Genomic DNA, 20,402 nt, shown 5'->3' on the forward strand with positions numbered 1-20,402 from the left:
GCCTGTGTGGTCACCCGCGACCCCTAGAGGATGTTCGTGTGTGCCATCCCCGACTCCTAGAGCCTGTGTGGTCACCCGCGACCCCTAGAGGATGTACGTGTGTGCCATCCCCGACTCCTACAGCCCATGTGATTGCCACCCGCGACCCCTAGAGGATGTGTGTTTGTCAATCAAGTGTCCTATATGATGTATGTGGATCACCAGCGACTCCCAGAGCTTAGGTCTGTAACTCCTATATATAGATTGTGTATCACCTCAACTTGATAGTGATGCTGTTTTTTTTCTTTTACACAATCAAATGGGCATAGGAAATCAAAGGCAACCCAAATACATTATCCAGCGTATTGCACCGTTCTGCCTTCAGTCTGCTAATTACAAAAGGCTCACACTCAAATGCTTTTTAGAGATATTTTAAACTTAAGTTTAAAAAGAATTGAAAGTTCTTCTGAAACCTGGAAAAAATGAGGACACTTATTTTTATTTAATCCAGGGAATTTTAAAAAATTAATTCATCTAGTAAATTTCATTTAGTTTAGTTGGTTTGTTCACTAGATTTTTGTTTGATTGAGACAGGCATGTGCCACCACATCTGGCCTAGGGAAACTTGGTGAAACGTTAGTTCTGAGTTAGTATTAAGTGGAGTTTGTATAGGAAAATATTTGGCTATGAAAAGTGTGTTTTGGACCTTGGCATGGGGGGTGTAGCCATCATGTAATGACATGGGCTACATCAGTAATCTCAGCACTCAGGAGGCTGAGGTAGGAGGATCCTGTGTTCAAGGCCGTCTAGGGCTACGTAAGGAGACTGGTGGGGAGGGGAGTGGTGGAGGAGGAGAAAGAGTAGAGAGAAAAGGCGTGCTTTGGTATAGATGAGATATCTTAAGAAATATGGCCATGGCAGTTTGAATTGTCAAAAATTCCCTTTTTGGAAGACGCTATCAATGAAGCCACCATTTTGCTTTGCCCTACGGAAAAACTGCCTGGCAAGTTGATCCCACTCTGACATAACTCAGCAGTAAGTTTTTGAGAGGAAAATATGTTACCACTCAGGCCATTTTTAAAGGGCTTGTAGATTCTTTGGTGCCCAGATGAATGGGCTTGGAACACAGGAAGTGCTCAGTAGACATTTTTTGTCACTGATTCTTTAAGGCGCTGGCTCACACCCCCATCCCCTGCTGGTGTGTGAATGGGTGTGTCACTTGCTCTTGCTCCAGGTAGTTACAGATTCTTGACCATGGCCAAGTAACGTAAGAGAGTTTAGACTGCCGTGTAGTTAAGGAATTTTTACCTCCTGGTTACAGCTAGAGAAAGTAAGATCTAAAGAGTTTCTTGGCCTGTTCTGGTCACATGACTGGCAAATAGAGAGTGAGCATTCTGACTTGGGCCTTACACATGTTTACAGCCGACCTGCATCTCCCCCATACAGCACATACATTGGCTCTTCTCTCTCTGAGTACGGCTCCTTGACATCCATGCCTGGATTTTTTTTTTCTTTCCTTTTTTATTATCTCCCATTTTAGACAAAGCCTTTCCTGGTATTCATTTTTTAATTGATTTTTTTTTAAAAAAGGTTATCAAACAAAATAATGAGTTCCATGGCATCTTTATATTGTTTTGTTTTCATTCCTCGATTGTTTGGTTTTTGTTTGCTTCTTGTGTTTTGTTTGGTTTGGAGAGAGAGGCTATTCATTTCCTTGTCGAAATGGTCTTGCAACACTGAAGGAAGCCTTGAGTTTGGCACATAGGTCAAGGTGATGAATTCCTAATGCCCCTGCCTCTGCTTCTCAAGTGCCTCCTACCTAGTTTTATGTTTCTGTGGGGTTTGGGATGAAAGCCAAGGTCCTGTGCATGCTAGGCAAGCCGTCTACCAATTGATCTGTGTAGCCAATTCAAGTTTGGGAATTTTTTGAGTCAAGAGTCTCAGTTTGTAGTCCAGGCTGGCCTGGAATTCTTGGCGGTCTTCCTGCCGCCTGCAAAGGATCGCAGATGGGAGCCCCGACTTCGGTCTGCCTGGGATTATTCTAAATGGTTTCAGTTAGGCATAGTAACATTTACTTCTAGTCCTACGACTTGGGAGGCTGAGACTACTAGCTACAATCTTGAGACTTTACCTCAAAAACAAAGCAGCCCCCTCCATCCCTACTGCAGAAACAAAACCAATGTTATCCTGCAAACTGTTTGCCCACACTGAGTTCCCTCCATCCTGGGTCATCTTAGGTACATACACATCACTCCCCTGGCCATGCCCAGTCTCCTGAGTAAGAATGGGGTTGTCCTGCCCCTGTGTGATCTCCCTCTACTGATCTTAGGTAACAAGTGCCCCGTATTGGCTCCGATGGACTCCTTGGCCCATCTCTAATTGGTGATATCTCGCTGTGAATTCTGCTAAGAACTGAATTCACGGCATGGTGAAGACTTGGAATGCAAGCAAGTCTTTATGGGTTGAGAAAACTGAAATTAAAATTCCTTCTTCTCATCCCATTTTTTTCCTCTTAATTTTCTTTTCCCTTGCCTTATTCAAACATCGCTTCTGCTCCTCCCCATGCCTGGGAGATTTTTGTCTTTGTGGGCAGCTCAGTAGTGTTCTTTGCTTCTGTCTGGAAGGGGTGATGGAGTTAACCATATCTGGCTGCATGGTGCTGTACTTTGCCATACGTGTGTGTGGGAGGATCCCTCCAACACTTGAGAAATGGAGCCTCACCAAGGGTCCCATCGACACGTTAGGAAAACAAGATTCAGTTGGAAGCCAGTGTGGCAGACCGGCAAGCTCCTCGGAGGAATTAAGATTTAAAGTAGGCCTTGAAGAACAAGGCAGCTCCAAATGGGTAGAGACCAGGGCTGGGGGTGGAGATGAGTAGTGTTTATAGGTGGAAAAATGACAGGAGCTGTAAAATGGAGGTCAGTGGGCAGAATAGGAACAATTTCTTCGGTCAAAGAACCTAAGTGAGCCAGGGATGCTCTTGCGAATCTGTAATCCAGCACTCGGGAGGCCGAGACAGGAGGAGAGTTCCGGGCCAGCCTGGGCTACTTAGCAGAATCTCATCTGCCAGGGTGGGGTGGGGTAGTGAGAAGAACTGATCTTTGGAAAATTCTGGATTTTTTTTTTAAAGAGTATTAGGAGCTGAGTTGCTATTCCTGGTGTTGGAATTCCAGGCTGTACACTCTCTCCTGCTCTGTCTCCTCTCACTGCGGAGAGCCGACTTCTTAACACACCTTCACCTGTGAAGGCTTTTAGAAGAGAAGGTTTTATGTGTATCTGTGTGCACCTTAGAGGAAACCAACTCATGGGCATTGGCACTGCCTTGGAAAAGCTTCGGGTTCCCTACAAGTCAAGAGGGTTTGGCTGTGACTATCAGATACTGTAAAATCTTAGGAAGGTTCTAGTAGCATTAACTTTAAGTGTCTCCCACTAGCCTCTCCTCTATGGCTTCGGCTCTTTGACGCTATAAGGGGATATCACAGATGGGGTAACCAGTCACCTCTTTAAGGCCATACCTCTGGTTACAGTTGTAGCTGAGCTTCAGCCTGAGTTTATCGGTCTGAATCTCCGAATGATTGTCATGTGATAAAGTTGGTCAGACTCTTACCAGTGTTGTGAACTCCCTGTCCTGAAGCACTGAGCTCAGGAGCGTGGACCCAGCAGAACCTAGCAGGCAGCACTGAGCGCTACTGCTCAGAGGGAAAGAAGATGCAGCCCCTCTGCTCAGAGAGCTATGGAGAGGAGCTCTCTGTGTAAGGGTGAGCCTCCTCTGGTGAAACGGGTAGTGCCCAAGTAAGAGGTCTTCGACCTTGCCGCTCCTTAAAACTTCTATACCAGGACTGGGGGCATGGCCCTGTTAGTAGGATGGTGGTCTAGATTCAGGAAGCCCTGAGTTCTATCCTCGGCATGGATAACACTAGGTTACGGTGCACACCTGTAATCTTAGCGTCAGGGAGGTAGAGGCTGGAGAATCGGGGTTCAAGGGGATCTTCAGCTACATCGCAAGTTTGAGATCAGCTTGGACTGTAAGAAAACATCTTGGAAAAAGAAGAAAAAAAAACCTTAAATATCAATCTCTGCAGCGTCTCACCAAAGGAAGACTCCTGCTCTATAGACTCATCTGTGGCAAATATCAGTACAATGGTCATCTTTACAAAGTAACAGAAGCAAGACATGGCAAGGCCGTGCCTACGCCCCTGAGAAGTGTCCTGTAATTGCTGGCTTTCATAAACAATAGCGTATTTATGGCTCCTCTTTATTCCTGAAGTATAATACACGCGCGTGAAAGTCCACAGATCCACAGTGGACATTTTGATGGAGTTTCTTTATTTTTTATTTCCGTTTGTAACTACTTCCCATACCAAAGAAGGGTCATTCTTAAGGTTAGAATGATCACACAGTGTGGACCCCGAGTCCATTCAGCTTTGGACAGACTGTGAAGGACGAGCTCTCGAGGTTCAGGTGTAATCTTGGCTGCGGAAATGAATGTCTGTGAGTCCCTGCAATGCGCTGGCATCTTGCAGGGATGAGCCCCAGTGTCCTTCAACTGAAAGTCCACTGTAAATGCTTTGTGATTTGAGGAGTCATGCTTCAGTAGGAGACGTGGAGTTCACTTGTGACTTGCTGTGTAGGGCTCATTGGTATATTCGCAGCCTTGAGAGCTGCCTTCTTTCTGTCCGTCTGTCTTCCTCAATGTTGTGCCTTTAATGTGCAGTGCTAAAAGGGGTATGTTGTGTTGTAGATTATAATGGCCACCCCTGGAGAAGGCAACCATCCCAATGATGAAGGGGCACCCCAGCCAGTGGCAGAGGTGCAGCAGCCTGAGTCTCGGGTGGCCCGCAGACGCCTGTCCCAGGCCCGCCATCGGGCCACCCTGACGGGGCTCTTCAACATCCTGAGGAAGACTGTTTACTCTCAGTCTGATCTCACAGCCTCAAAGGTATGGGGGGCCCTACGGATGTGGGAAACATTCCTCCACAGGGGACTGCAGAGCAAGGCAAGAGCTGGCCTCAAGCTGCCCGCCCTGCTGCCCCAAAGCAAACTGGCAAAGACACGGTTCTCGACCAGCCACAGAGCAGCCTGACATAAGAGGGGACATTAGGGGTCCGGGGAAGACATGTGGTTACTCGGTGAGTTTGCGTGTCATGTTCACGGGAAGGGAAGGAAGAGTAAACTTCTGAGTTCAGATTCACAGAACATTTGCTATTCTTAGATCACGTGAAATGCGCTTTGATGACATAAAAAGGTGTTTGATTATTTTATTTGTTCCCCCCCTTTTTTTTCGAAACAGGGTGTCATGTATCCTAAGCTGGCCTTGAACTCACTATTCAACTGACCTTGAGCTCCTGATCTCCTCCTGACTACTTACTGAATTCTGGGATTCTAGGCATAGGCCACCACGCCTAGCTATATGACGTATTTGTATTTAGCAAATGCACATTTTGAGGGAAGGGTACTGAGTTGCACGTGGTCACAACTTGGGCAGAAGTCCAGTGGGCCCTTGTGAGAGACTGAGCCTGACCCTGCTGAGGCGCCTTACCTGTATCCCACCTGCAAGCAGCCTCTGCACCCGGCAGGTGCTTTCTAACCATGTTTCCAGAGACTGTGGTATTCTAGAATACAAACGCATCTCCATGCCTTCTGTGTAGTGGGACAAACCTCCTCTCCACTGTACAGACAAAGCCAAGGGTGGGACTTTGCATGGAAGGGGTTTCCTGGGCCCAGAAAAGAAAATAGTCCCTGCAGCTCTGAAAGGCTGTCTTCTCAACTGTGTCTGTGTCCTCAGTGGCAGGTACTGAATAAGACGAAGATTCATATCCAAGAGCTGGAACAAACCCTGGATAATTTGCTGAATCTCAAAGGCAAGAGCGCCCTCCCCCGAGAGAAGGCCGGTTCAGGTTTTCCATCGAAGGCAGAGCCTGTGTTTCACAACATTGGCAGACTCCTGTTAGGAGCAACAGTTTATCATAACTGGCCCCCGTCTCAGGGAATTTGCACCCTAGCAACATGGGCAAGGGTCCCCAGGCTGTGTGGGTTTGATGAGTTCCCTAACATGACACTGCTGAAGGCCCCCTGACCTCAGCTTTAGTGACCAGTACTGACCTGAGCTCTCTCCTCATGTCTTGGAGGAGAAGTGGGAAATGACTGCACTCTTTAAACCTGGGAGGGTCAAGGTTTTCCATGCGCCCTCCCGAGGCTCCCTGAACCAGACAGGCAGGAGAGACCCAAAGGGTCGGGTTTTTCGCTTTATGACTCTGGCCCTCACCTCCCTCATAGGCGCCTACAACCTGGAGGATGGGAATGCCAACAGCTTAGAGGAGGTCAAGGAAGAATATGCCAGAATGTACTCAGAGGATGAGAGGTAAGACCTGGCAGGCACCAGGAGGAGGGAGCCTTCGATGCAGAGGAACTCTTACAGTAAGCAAGGCTTACAGTAAGTGGGCTGTGGCTCACCCACTTAGAGCTGTCTCGTTCTGGAGAGAAACTCTGTGCTCTTTTATCTTAATAGCATGCCATGGATATTCTTTCTAAGTGACTCATGCTTATTACAGAAATCAGAAAAATACAGAAAAGCGTGAAACTGTATCATCTCACCTCTCAAAGAAAGGTCACTTTAACCCTGAAGGCTAGCCACCCATCTGGTATTGATAATTTTCCACACCACTTTAGAGAAATGATATCATGGAGTTTATCCATGTATCTTGATGTTTCTGTGTGGGTGGGTGTGATATATACATATATATACTAAAAATACCAATCCTTTTCAAATCTCATGAAAATACAAGCCAAATTAGCCTTTGTAGAGCCAGAGCAGCCCTGGTGCCTTAGGGGAAAGACGGGTGTTACAGATGTGGAGGGGTCTCAGCTGGCGTCACAGCCAAGCTTGAACAGAGAGACTGTCTTGAGGAATGTCTTTCTCCTCTTTTGGCTCCATGGTTAGTTACCCTTCTCATCACTGTGACTCAGATCCCCGAGACGACAGACAGTTCAGAGGAGGAAGTGTTTTCTTGTGCTCACAGTTGCAAACAGTTCAGTCCATGGTTGCTTGGCCCTGTGAGCTTGAACAGGAATGTGTGGAAGGGGAGGGGCTGCTCACCTCACAGAAGACAGGAAACAAAGAGAGCGAGATAAGAAGGGGCCATGGACAAGATACCCCCAAAACCCCACCCCAGTGCTACTTCCTCTAGCTAGGCCCTACAATCTGATGTTTCCAAGACTCCCCAAAACCATATCACCAACAGAGACCAAGCCCTCAACACATGAGACTTTTTGGGAAAGGGTGGAGGGGAACTTGGTATCCAAAGCATAAGGGAAGTCAGGTTTTCCATTTGAATTTCTCGCTGCCTGTGGCTTGTCATGCACGGTGTGTGCGTACAGTGTCTGCTCTGCATTGCTGTCAAAACTTGACAAATGCCCCTTCCTGGGCACGGAACCCACGGGCTCCAGAGTGGCTCTGACTACATCTTGGACTTGAGGGGCAACCGTTGGGCTCCTGTTATGCCCATGGTCCCGTGGCATCTCCATCTCCAATGGCATGGTATATGTCCAGGTTGACCTCTGACGAGACCCAGAGTGCAAGCCGTGGTTACCCATCCCAGAGAGGGCTCCAAGCTACTTGTTACAGCCTACCAAATTCTGCCTGCATGAAGGGATACTGCTATTCAGAAGTTTGGTTTGACTGTTTTTTAGTGTGGACACTTAGAACTATGACTTTCTTCTCTGAACTTTTTCCTCTGGTTTCCAAATTTTTATTTTATTTTTTTAAGTCAAAATATTTTTGTTTTATTTTTATTTTATATGTATGGGTATTTTACCTGCATGTATGTCCATATGTGTGCACTGTACCTGGAGACTGGGTGTTCGATCTCCGGGACTGGAGTTATAGATGGTTATAAACAGCCATGTGGGTGCTGAAAATTGAACCTGGCTCCTTTGGAAGAGCAACCAGTGCGCTTAAACACTGAGCCATCTCTCCAGTCCTGTTTTCCAAATTTTTAACAATGAGTGTGTATTATAGCCTGTGGTAAATAATTACTGAATATATATTCTTGCTAAATTAATATTTAATGCTAATTAAATTAACAATGTAATATTAAATACTCGCTATATTATAGCCTAGTGGAAAATTTATTAAAAATCAAATTACACCATGTGAAGGGCTTAAAAAAATGTGTCAAGAAGAAAGAAATCCCCTCCAGTCTCACTCCATGCAGGCTTTATCGCCTTCCTGTCCACAGAGGAATGAAATAAGCACTCAAGTTCTCCTCTGTACCCTGTGGCGATGGTAAATTGACTGAATTTCAAGTGATGTGCCTGCCATCTTGTATTCCTGAGGGTTACTTGATTGTCACCTAGACAGTTGGCTTATATAGTTAGTAGACTCGCTGGCGATATTGGCCTAGCTCTCTCTTGACTCTGTATTCTCCCCCAGTGTATTCCTCAATAGTTTTCCTCAGAACAGCTCTCCTCCTTGGTGCCCCACTGAGGCTGTTGGGAAGGTTGATGAGGAAGGAGAACATGATGAAGAGAGAGAGGAGGAAGGGAGACAGGAAGAGGAGGAAGAAGAGGAGAAAAAAGTCGATCTCTCACAGGCCTCTTCCACTCTGCTGCCAGATCTCCAGGAATTTGAACGGTGTGCACAATGGGGTGGGGTGTGGTTTACTCACACAGGGGGATTCTGTGGGGAAGGGGACAGACTCCGGCCGGCCCATGTGGTGGCCTCCAAGCATGCAAGATTCAGACCAGGTCCCAAATCACCAAACTACAGGCTCTCCATGTGGGAAGCACCCCGATGGAGACTAGCTAAGGGACTTGGCAAACACTGTTAAAGTGACATTTGTGTAGCAAGTCCACTGCTATACAAATTTATTTATTTAGAATAGGTGTTTATTTGGGGTCCCTGGGGAAGAGTGCTGCTGACGGTAATTTCTAGTGTTCCCCCCTCCTTCTACCGCATACAAACCTCAAAAGTCTCCTTTTAGAGATAGAGGACCAGGCCACATCTGCGCTGGCTCAGACTTTGAACGCCTCTTCCACAGAGTTAAGACTCTCCAGCAGCCATGTTGGCTTCCAGAGGCATGGACTGGAACAAGGAGGTTCACTCCATAGCTGAGTCCTTCGAGCCCAAAATTAAAGGAGGAGTGCAGCAGGCCAGCTGCTTCATAGCCTCCGAATGTTCCATGGTGAGGGGAGCTGATGCAGCCAGGCCTTCCACGAGGCAGAGATCTTAGGAGAAGAAATGGGAGAAGCATAAATCTGTGTCTTCCATGGCCCTCAAGATGACTTCTGAATTCCCAGGGCCAGGGAAGGCAGAGACAAAACCAAGAAATGGTAGCCATGACTGAGCTGTGGCCTGGTCATAAGGAGCCGGCTACAGGTCTGAGGGACACCCCACTTCTGTTCCAGGTACCTCAACTTTTACAAGCAAACGATGGACCTCCTGACCATGAACGGCATCATCACCCCACAGGAAGTGACCCTCCCCATCGCCTCTGCGGCCATCTCCCACCTGTGGCAGACTCTCTCTGAGGAGACGAAGGCCTGTCTCCTTCAGGCGTGGGAGCAGCAGAACAGGACCTTCTCAGACCTTACAGATGCCTGTCTGGAGCTGGCCTGTGCAGAGGACAGTGTGAAGGATAGCGGGGTGGACAGCCAAGGGGCTAGCTGCTCACTGGAGTCCACGCAGGGAGAGGTGATTAGAGCTGTGGGGCGGTCCTGAGGACCCACGAGGGGCCTTTGTATGTGTGAGGACAGCTAGTGGCCTCCCATGTGTGGGTCTGTGAGGTTAACTGGGCACTAACTCTCTGGGCTCTCTATCTCAGATAGGGGGGTGGGGGAAAGGAACGTAAAGCTGGTAGAACGCTGGTAGAACAGGGCCCTTCCATGGCCCCATTCCAGATTGCCTTTGACATGACAACAGGGATGTCAGGAAAGGCACTAAGAGTGTCCAGAAAGCTGGCTGGCCAAACTCTCAAAGGCCTATGTCCCAGGGGGGCAAATTGGGTAAGACTGTAGAGAAGATGCTCACCCTCTGGGAAAGAATGGCATACACCAGGTACAGGTGAGAGTCCCAGGCAGATCTGCCAGCACCCACCCACCCAATCAGGGCCAGCAAATCCTTCTTGTCCTCTCAGGGTGACTTCCAGTATAAGTGGGTGCCAGAGAGAAGGAGGCAGGTCCAATCACACTTTTAATTCAAACATTCCTCCTGCAGTGTTTGGAACCGTCTTATGCCAAATAAGTATTAAGTCTTCTAATCTGTTATTCAAATTTACCTAAGCAGACTGTGTTTTTATTTGCTAAGTCTCCCGAGCTGAAGTGTAAATAACATTTGTTTGGACACTTGGTATTCTGTTTGGACACAAATTCAGAAAAAGCAGGAGAGAAAGCTGTGTAAACAACACGAGTCTACGTTGGAAGTGTACTCTCGTGTTATTAATCGTCGTAATTTTGTCTTATCACACAGTGAAGGAATTGACTGCAGAGAAATAGTTCTGTGTGTCAGCAATGAGCATCTCTGGCAAGATAGTTACTCGGTGGTTCTTAACTCACCTATTCCTGGTTCAGAACTCCTACGATGTCCATGACATTCTTTTATGAGGCAGACAGTCTTTAATACCATTAAGTGTTTGAGTTTCGCATGCATGGCACACATACATGCATGCATACCTACATGCATGCATACCTACACACATGCATGCATGCATGCATACATATGTAATTCTTGCAGCAGCTCTACACCTGCACTGTTGGCATCTTGCCCTTTTTGTGCCATTGTGCTTTCTTTCAGCTCCTTTTTGAAGATGCTTTTGATGTGGCAGGTTTCCTGGACAGCACCGAGGTTCAGCACATGCCTAACATCAGGTGAGGAAGGTGGCATGGGAAAGTATGGATGTGTGGACGTGAGTATGAGAGTACCTCTGGGTGAGTGTGTGGTGTGCGTGCGTACATACATGAAGTTGTGTGGGCGTGCCTTATAGGTGTGAGACTGTGCTAGCATGAGTGTGTGAGTGTGTGTGTGTGTGTGTGTATGTGCGCCCATTCCTGAGGTGTTTGTAGTTACTCTTCTGCATTCCACAGATAGATAGACACATAACTCCCAGAGGAGGAAATGCATCCCCTCTCCCCCCCCCCCCCCCCCCCCCCCCCCGGCCTGGAGTTGGCACAGTTGTCTGCTCAGGGCTCTAAGAGCCTGTGTCTTCCTTGTCTAGTTTCCCTGTGTGTCTTGGTTCTACTTAGGCCTGCTCTGGGCAGCCACAGCCCCATTACTGGCCCATCCCTTCATAGCACACCTTAGAAACAACTGACTCTTATTATTTGAGGTTCTGGAGGTTGGACTTCAAGGTCAAGGCCGAGATGATGTCTGGAGAGGGCCAGTTCCTGTAGACATCACCTTCTCTGTGTAAAGAGATCTCACTAAGGCCTCTTTTACAAGAGTCCTGATACCCTTCCATCGTTCTGTGGGTTGGGTATCAGAAAGTAAGTCTGGGGGGAAATGCTGACCTTTGGTCTATGAGGCAGGGAGTGGCAGTTAATCTGCCAGAAATAGGGCACAGAGAACATGGGCCAACTTAGGAATAAGCTTTGAGTTGAAGGGATCCCCAAGATGTACAAAGAGGGGGTACTGGGAGAAACAGGAGAAGGAGAGGCAAGGGTGACGGCACCATGGTGAGAAGATGTGAAATGGAATCTGAAAAGATTTAAAGCCAGAAGCATCTTGGCTCTATTTGTACCAAGGAGGACTTTCCCCAGAGTGATGGTCCAGAATAGAGCCTCTGCAGCTGCTGATTGAGAAGCTGTGGTCTTGGCTGGAATCTTGCTTAAAAATATACCTGGCATGTAAGTTTTTGCCATGGGACTGAGGGACAGTCGCATCCCTGTGATCAGAGTGAATTGTCTTCCCAGAGGCAGCCTGGGATGCAAGGAGTCCTGGAAACTATGGCCTGGGTGGCTTCGAGCAAAGCCAGAAGCCGACATTCCCACTTTTGCACTGGGTTGTAAAGACAACTTTATCAAGAAGTTTCCAGATTACACTTTTCAAGCAGTGTTAGGAAAGCCTCATTCCACTGAAAAGACATTAAAAGAAAAAACAACCCATCTATTAAAATGTCTTCTCCTGCCTTCCATAGAAGGTTCTGGCTGTTTGTTGCAAAATGCTTCTCCATGCATTGGTGGGATGAGCTCACAGTGCACTGCTTCCTGGCAATCCCCAAATTTGGTGAGACCTGGGTGAGGGAGGCAGAATGTAGGAACTAAGGTGGGTGTACAGGTAGCCTGAAGCTCTGCTTCCAGGAAGAAGTGTGGGCAGATCTGTCCTATGACACTCACAGCCTACAGACACCGGTAGCACAGAGCTGATCCTAAAACTAGAGAGGAATGAGCCACTAAATAAACCTGCTGTTTGCTCAAACAGGAGAACCATGGGAAAAGCACCGTGGGAACCACTCCCTGGCTGAGCTCACACTACAAACACCCTGAGCTGTGCTGCAGGAGACCAAAAGCAAGAAGGGCTCTCATTCCTTCACTCAGGAGGTCACAGCTTAGAACACTACATTAAGACACAAGCGGCAGGCTTGCCGTTGTCACTGTCCAGGCCTTCCAGATGGGGCGTTTCAGTGAGGCGGTACACACTTTCCAGGAACAGCCCTGGTCTACTTGAGAATTCAGCCGGGTGCTTGAAGTTTGCACAGAGAGCCAGTCGTTAGGGCCTGGGTGAAAGGTTAGGATTCTAAATGCTTTCCATTTCTTCTGCTGTCAGCTCTGTGTTTCCCAACTGCAACCCAGAAAATCCAGAGGAGAAATTCCAGCTCTACTTGCAGATCATCGAGTTTTTTAAAAGCCTTTGCTGCACTGACACTCCACTGAACGAGGTAATATAGAGCTGGGACAGCGAGACCTCTGCCCACACCTTTAAGATGGAAAAAAAAATGTCCTTTAGCAGGGAGGGCGCTCTAGCCCACCCTGACTCCAGTCACCTCTCTGTGTTGCTCAAAGGTTGTTTGACTTCAGTCCAGTGTCTCCCATGCAGTGGGAACAGAAGGAAGTGGCAGAAGAATGTCCTCCAGGACAGATCTGTAGTTGTTTTTTTATTATTATTATTTAATTTATTTTTACTCTTTGCTCTTTGGGGGACACTACCCAGCACCCAAATAATCACATGGAGGCTTATTCTTACTTCTGAATTCCTGACCTTAGCTTGACTTGTTTCTAGCCAGCTTTTCTTAAATTACCCCATCTACCTTTTGCCTCTGGGCTTTTCTCTTTCTCTAGTCCTGTATGCCTTTCTTTACTTCCTGCTCTGTGTCTGGCTGTGTGACTAGGTGCTGGCCCCTGGTGTCTTCCCCTCCTCAATCTTCTCTTCCTAGATTTCTCCTCCTATTTATTCTCTCTGCCTGGCAGCCCTGCCTATCCTTTCTCCTGCCTAGCTATTGGCCATTCAGCTCTTTATTAGACCAACCAGATATTCTAGACAGGCACAGTAACACAACTTCACAGAGTTGAACACATGCGCCGTAAAAGAATGCAACACACCTTTGCATCATTAAACAAATATTCCACGACATAAACAAATGTAACACACAGCACAGATGTGCACAGGAGCCCTTTGAAGCGAGGCCGGCTCCCAAGGGCTGGCTCCCAGCAGTCACTGATAAGTCCTGTGTAAGCCTTTTTAGTCTCCTGTGACTGCTATGGTATTCCGGATCTGCTTTTGAAGCCTGACTTCTCTCCTGAAAGCTGACGTAATGCCTGATGGTGACAGAAGTCACTGGAGTCTTGGTCAGGGGCCATTCCTGAAACTCTCATGGGGTGGGGGGCGGGAGTTTGTGACCACACCACCAGGGGACAGCCCTTTCAGATGCACGGTCGTGGTTTTTCTTGACTAAACAAGCAGGATAGAACCATCTCGGTTCAAGCATTGTGGTGAGGGCACCATTTCCGTACACCGAGGGGTGCTTTGGCCCGCTTCTTACTGGACCCCCGTTTCTCCCTGCTCACACCACTTTGAACCCCCACAGGGTCAGTAGCTGTCCCTGCAGTCCACTCTCTGCTTCCCACCAGTCCTTGAGTGCTCCTCGTAGCCACGGCCCCGCTCTCTCTGTTGGATGTGGTTAAATTAGTACCTTCGGCCAAGAGTTTACAAACAGACAGGGCAAAGGCAAAGAACAGAGGTTAGGAGTCCACGCTAGGCAGGGTGCTTGAACTTTACCCTTCCCAGGAACCTTGGGGTCCCATTGGCCATCCAGATTTCTGGCACCACCAGGTCCTTGTTCAGCGTTATGAGGATGGGACCTCAGACGCTGTGCTCTGAAAGCGGCGGTGCAGTAAGTCTTGTGGATAGAATGGCAGGTGTGGAAAGGGAAGTTTAGTTCTCTCCCAAGTCACACCTCCAGTGCTCTGCTGCCCCTGCCACCTTTGTGGGAGGGTGTCAACGAAGCTCGAAGCTCTGTTGGCATCCCGCGTCATTCTCTAAATAGACTTGAAACAGCAGAGATTTATGCTGTCGTTCTGGCGGCCAGAAGTCTGAAATGAAGCCTTAGCAGGGCTGGGTTGCTTCTGGAAGCTCTGGTGAAGAGGCCTCCTATGCCTTGCTCCAACTTCTGGTGGTTCTGACAGTGCTCGGATGCTCCAGAGCAGGGGTGGGGGCGGGGGTTTGCAGAGCCCAAACCCCACATCTGGGTGTCACCTGACTAGGGCCTACTCTCTCTGTAAGGATCAACCCTGATCTGCAGGGCTACCAAACGGCAGGTGTCGCTTCCTGCTTGGCAGAGAGAAGGAAATCAAAAACCCCAAGATTAATTTTTAAGTGTTTATTTTTCATAATAGGTACCCTATCTACATGGTGTAAATTCAAAAGTTATCAAAAGATATTCAACTAAATCTTAATCTCTCTGCTACCATTGTCCTTGCCAACAATCCCATGCTTCTCCTCAGAGGCAGTTGCCTTGACCAGTTTCCTGAACGACCCGTTCCAAGGCGGTCCGTGGATAGCTACGTGTTCTTTCGAACACAATGGTTATCCGGGTCTTGCCGGCTTGCCCTTAGCTCTTTTCCTCTCAGTCTGTACCACAGATAAAGGACCACCACAATGCTTTCTTTAAAGCCAGCCACGTGGTGCAGCACGGTGTAGGTCACCATATTCTGTCGACGGGTATTTAGGTAAAGCTTTAAGATTTTCCCTCTCGTATGGGTGCCTGGAAATCCCAAGCATGGAGCAGAAGCCAATTCTTCTCCATCCTTCCTGGAAGTCAAGGATGCTGCCTTGAACTAGATGGGAATAACCACGCCCCCTACCCGGCCTGAAGCTGCAGGTGAAAGGTGGTAGATTGGAGTGTTGAGCACACCCAGGATGCTGAGACCTTCTCTCCGCCTGGAAACGGGTTGGTCCTAACTTCCAGCCTCTCCTTTGCTGAATTGCAGGAACCGGACCCTCTGGCCGATGATGACTTGATGTTGCTCAAGTGCCTGGAGACCTTTGATGATGAGGATCTGTAACGCAGAAGGGCTGTGAAGAGGAGGGCTGAGGGAGGGCGTGCTTTTCAAGTTTGATTGCTAGTAGCTAGGTGACGCCTCCTTGTCTTCCAAGCCTCTTCGGGAAAAGCTGTGTCCAGAAGCCTTTTTGATGTTCTTAGTTTCTGGTTATTATAAAATGTTACGAGAAGCATAACCTTGCGTTGGTCTCTGGGGCTTATTGACTATAAGGGGCTGGTCTGTTGCAGGACACACACACACTAGGGCCCTACTCAGGGCTGGAGGGCAAGATACCGTGTGTAGCCAAGGCCCAGGCCACGAGCTTTTTTAGAAGGCTGTAGGCAGGATCTACCCCTGTTTGTGATGCAGTATCAAGTCCTCTCAGCAGGTTCTGGGCTCAGGACGTGGCTGTGGTGGGTTCTCCAGGGTTCTGAAGCCCAGGTACTCATCTTGTGTGCTCTGGAAGGCTGGGAACAGTGCTCGGTTCAACCCTACACTTCAGGGCCAGAGAGCAGAACTCAGTACACCTGCTGCTCCTGCTTCAGGCCGCTGGCCGGGTGCTGCAAAGACAGCTAGTGTTGTCAATACTTTGGGGCGAGATTCTGGGAACAGTGGATACCCCTGGGCTTCCACACTGGAAGTGAGAGGGAATTCTGTGTCAGCTTGACCAGGCTATGGTACCCTATATTTGGTCATATATCATTCTGGATGTTTCTGTGAATTTAGTTTTTTATGCGACAGCCGTTTAAATCAGTAGACTTTGAGTATGACCAATCATGCTCCATAATGCATTCATAACCAAGGACTGACCTCTTGAAAGGAGGGGGGACCTCCATGGCATCACTTCCTCCCTCACTGCCTCCCACAGTGAATGCTGAATTTGTCCTCCGTGATCACATGAACCCACTGATGAAAGTCAATCTCTCTCTGTCTGCACAGCCATGCACGTCCATTGGTTCTATCTCTCTGGTGTGCTTGACTAATTGGATGTGCAGAGGGGAAGGGCTTGCCTGGCCCTTTACAGTTTGTAAGTTCCAGTGACCATAGCTCTCCCACTAGGCCTCCCAAGTACTTTGTGGTTCATCTCAGTCTCCCAAGATCCCGACAGGCGCCCTCCTGGGATGCCTCCAATTCCCCGGATTTCCATAGAGCCTTTGAAGAACCCTCCAGTGGTGTACGAGGATTAGAGCTTTGCCCGATGCTTCATAGCTTATAAATGAACTAAAGGGGCAGATGAGGGTGGGGCAGCTTTCCAGAGATGGGCAACCAGGGCCTTTGTGCTCACTGGTGGTCTGGTTCGTGTTGGAAATAAAAGAGGAGGCACTTAGCTGCTACCCCCAGTCACTCAGCAAGCCCAGAGTAGGCTGGCATGCAGAAAAGAAACCATGAATGTCCCCAGAGGAGCCTGCTCCCATGGCCCTAAGCAACATGCACCTCTCTGGCTGGCCCCTCGCTCACAGTACCAGCCCCTGCCTTCATCCTCTGTAGTCAAAATTGTGACTTCCTGGAGCAGAACGTGCCAGAAGCACGGTAAACAGGGATGTCTTTGGAGCCATGGGCTGGAATGATGTCCCCGCTGTCACCAACCCCAGCTTCTCTCGGTACCCCCACCCTCTCTCATGGACCCTGCCGGATGTTACAGAACTAGGACTGATTGACTGTGTCTCGTGTTGCTTCCTCCCTGGTGATCTCTTAGTAGGGTTACTGTGGGGTGGGGAAGTCTGGCATGAGGGGAGCAAGATGCTAAGGATCAGTCCCATCTCTGCGGGCTGTGGGACCAGCTGGTCAGAACGCATTAGCCACCATTAGTTTATGCTGAGCTCTCCAGGCAAAATTTCTGATTCTCCAGACTCCATTCTACTCTACGGCTTTCAATTAAGCAGATGCATCCCACCCATACTCTCAAGAGCAGTCACCTGCGGCTGACTGATGTAGGGTGTCAGCCGCATGTATTACGTACGGACCTTCACAGGATTCTGCTACGTGTTTGGTTGGATGGCTGTGTACCGTAGGCAGGCCAGGTGGATGGCTAAAGCCAATAGTCAGGGATATCCAGGAGGGCTTTCTGTTGTTTTTGTTATGATGATTCTCACGGGAGTTTGGGCATCTGTTCCTACCTCTGTTGGTTGGGGCGGCAGCAATGGATTTGGCTGAATCTACCCTTGGGGTATCTGACACTCTCTTCTGGCCTTGGGTACTCACACACATGTGCGCGCGCATGCACACACACACACACACATACACACACACACATAAAAGGTTAAAAATCTTTATTTTAAAAGTGTTTGAAATTGACAACTATAGGAGGCACAGAGGGGAGCAATTCAAACCCCAGCCTGGGGCACTGGGATAAAGCAGGTTACTGTGAAGTTCAGCTACACAGAGGCTGTGGGGCAAGAAGGGTGGGCACTGGGTAGAATGCCACCAAATATCAAGACAGAATCCCTGGGAAGTGGGTCAGCGACCCACACACTACAATCCTGGGGAAGGAGGCTGGTGTGGGGCTGTCCATGGAAAGGGACGTGAGTGGGAAAACTCAGCATGAGGGCTGAGGGGCCAGCACAAAGGAGTAGAGGGGCCAGGTACAACCAGGAGCAAATGCCCTCCCTTCCCAACCTGTCCCGGCTAATTTCATGCCTACTTGACACTGCGCAAAGTCATCAACTGAGAAAATCCTTCTGTAAGATCAGGCCGTAGGCAAGCCTGCAAAGCATGTTCTTAATTAGGGGGTGGGCACTGTGGGTGCTGCCATCCCTGGGCAGGTGGTCCTGGGTGCTATAAGAAAGCAGGCTGAGCAAGCCACAAGGAGCAAGCCGGTAAGCAGCGCCTCTCTATGACCTCCGCATCAGCTCCTGCCTCCAGGTTCCTGCCCTGACTTCCTTCGGTGATTAACAGTGATACGGAAGTGAAAGCCAAATAAACCCTTTCCCCCCTTTGGTCACGGTGTTTTATCACAGCAGAGATGACCTAAGACACCGTCCTTGACTAGCCCACGAGCGAGTTTCGTTTCTGTCCATTCATAGGCTCCAGCACAGCTTGGCAAAGGCTACATCCAATACAAGTGTGTTAGCTAACAAGATGGCAAAAAGAAAAAATCACTAATTTCTTAAAAAAGTTGACAGATTTTTGTAGGCTGACTACAAGCATAAAAGAAAGGGGGAAGGCAGCTATGCTCAGCCGTGGTGGTACACACTTTAATTCCGGGACTCGGGAGGCAGAGGCAGGTGGATTTCGGTGAGTTCCAGCCTGGTCTACAAATGAGAGGAGAGGTAGAACAGCAATGCAAACACAGGAATTCTAACCTTGGAAGATAGAAAAAGGGGCCAGGAGCCAAGCAACACAGGCCCCCTCTAGAAGCTGGAAACAGTGAGGCAGGAAACATCCCCCCCCCTGCAACTGCCTGAGGAGCCTAGCCTTGTCGGGCTAGCCCAGGCTGGAGAAGGGTACTCAGCACTTATAAAAGCCTGTGCAGAGACCCCACCAGATGTGCTGAGCACAGTGAGGAAGGCAGCTTCCACTTCACAGTGGAATGCTGCATACCCGCGTGGCCTGCAGCTTCAGCTTCCCCGAGAGAGGAGGGCAGCAAGCAAGCAGCAGTGGAGATGGGAGGGAGGAGAAAGGGCAGGATTGCAGGGGAGGCACGACCAGGTACTTCCAGCCTTTGATATTGTCATCTATGGAGTTCGAGATGGAGAAAGGTAAAACCAAGTTGTTTGTCTGTTGGCTTGTTTGTTTTTTAAATCACACAAACAATAAACAAAACGTTTTAAGTAAGTTTAGAGTTTTGCATAGGGTCTCATGCAGAGCTGTCCCAGACGACACGTCACGTGGCATGTACGGGAGGTCGGGCCTCTGTGTGTCTAGTCCTGCTTAGGACCCCGGACCCCTTCCATGTGCTGGGGCCTTTCCCCGTTTCCTTCCCGCCCTTTGAGAATCAATAAAGAAATCTCATCTTCCATTTTCTTTCTTTTAAAAACTTACTGTTCTTCATTTTATGTGTTTTGTGCTTGTGTGTGTGTGTGTGTGTGGTAGTGGGATATTTTGGTACCTGGTGAAGGTCAGAGAACCACCTGAGGCAGGCAGCTCTCTCCTCCTGCCTGGTAAGACCCGAGGTTGGGAGTCATTGCTCAGCAGGTGTCTACTTGCCAGCCTCTGGCTTGTCCTTGTCTTCAATGTTCTCTGAGCTAAGCTTTTCTCACTATGGTGAAAATGCGCTGGCCCGTCTTGGCTTTGGATGCTCACACGCCATCCCTCGCGTCAATCACTTCGAAGCTGGAAATTCATTGTGTTGTTTTTGTTGTTGAAACAGGGTCTCACTATGTAGACCAGGCTGGCCTCGAACTCACTGAAATCCTTCTGCCGCTACCTCCCGAGAGCTGAAATTAAAGGTGTGCACCACTAAACCCACTCTGGAAATTTCCATTTTTAGTGGTAATCTCCTCCCGTTCCACCCTGCCCCACAGCAGACTTCTGGACCCAGATGTTCCCCACCCCCACCGTGGACTTCAGGACCCAGATGTTCCCCACCCCCACCGCGGACCTCTGCCCTTCTTCCTCTTGAAAGTAGGTTTGGTCAAACAGAGAGAGTTTCTGGTGGGGAAGGTGGGTTAGGAGCTCCGATGGATCCAATGGATCCTTTCTCTCCCTATCAAAATGTGAAGTCCTGAGCTGAGCCCCCCTGGGAAACGGTGGAAGGTTCTGAAGGCATCCACAATGAAATGCAGCTGCCCCGAAGCCTGAAGTCCTGCTCTGGCAGACACAGTCTATGGGCTCAGTGGAGCTTGATTCCTCCATGCTAGGGCTTTGTCACCTTGAAAGGGTTCTAGGGTTCACTACTCCATGGGAGGAGCAGAGAGTGGGAACCTGGGGTGAAGCAGCGTGAGGCAGCCATGGGTCTAGCCTCAGCTCTAGCCAGATGTCTGAGGCCAGGCCCTGTGTCCTGAAGCTGGACAGGT

The 20,402-nt window shown here is 48.9% G+C and overlaps 1 protein-coding gene across 1 annotated transcript; it reads left to right on the plus strand.

Moving 5' to 3' along the window:
* The first annotated feature begins 4,726 nt into the window (after window positions 1-4,726).
* Stra8 (stimulated by retinoic acid 8) lies at window positions 4,727-15,471 on the plus strand. The gene is made up of 8 exons (XM_026788559.1): window positions 4,727-4,918; window positions 5,765-5,840; window positions 6,256-6,340; window positions 8,426-8,452; window positions 9,385-9,670; window positions 10,769-10,842; window positions 12,737-12,848; window positions 15,397-15,471. Exons 1-8 carry the CDS (start codon window positions 4,727-4,729, stop codon window positions 15,469-15,471), a joined length of 927 nt encoding a protein of 308 aa, XP_026644360.1.
* Window positions 15,472-20,402: the final 4,931 nt, after the last annotated feature.

This window comes from Microtus ochrogaster, unplaced genomic scaffold (genome assembly GCF_000317375.1).
Source record: "Microtus ochrogaster isolate Prairie Vole_2 unplaced genomic scaffold, MicOch1.0 UNK4, whole genome shotgun sequence".
Taxonomy (NCBI): Eukaryota; Metazoa; Chordata; class Mammalia; order Rodentia; family Cricetidae; genus Microtus; species Microtus ochrogaster.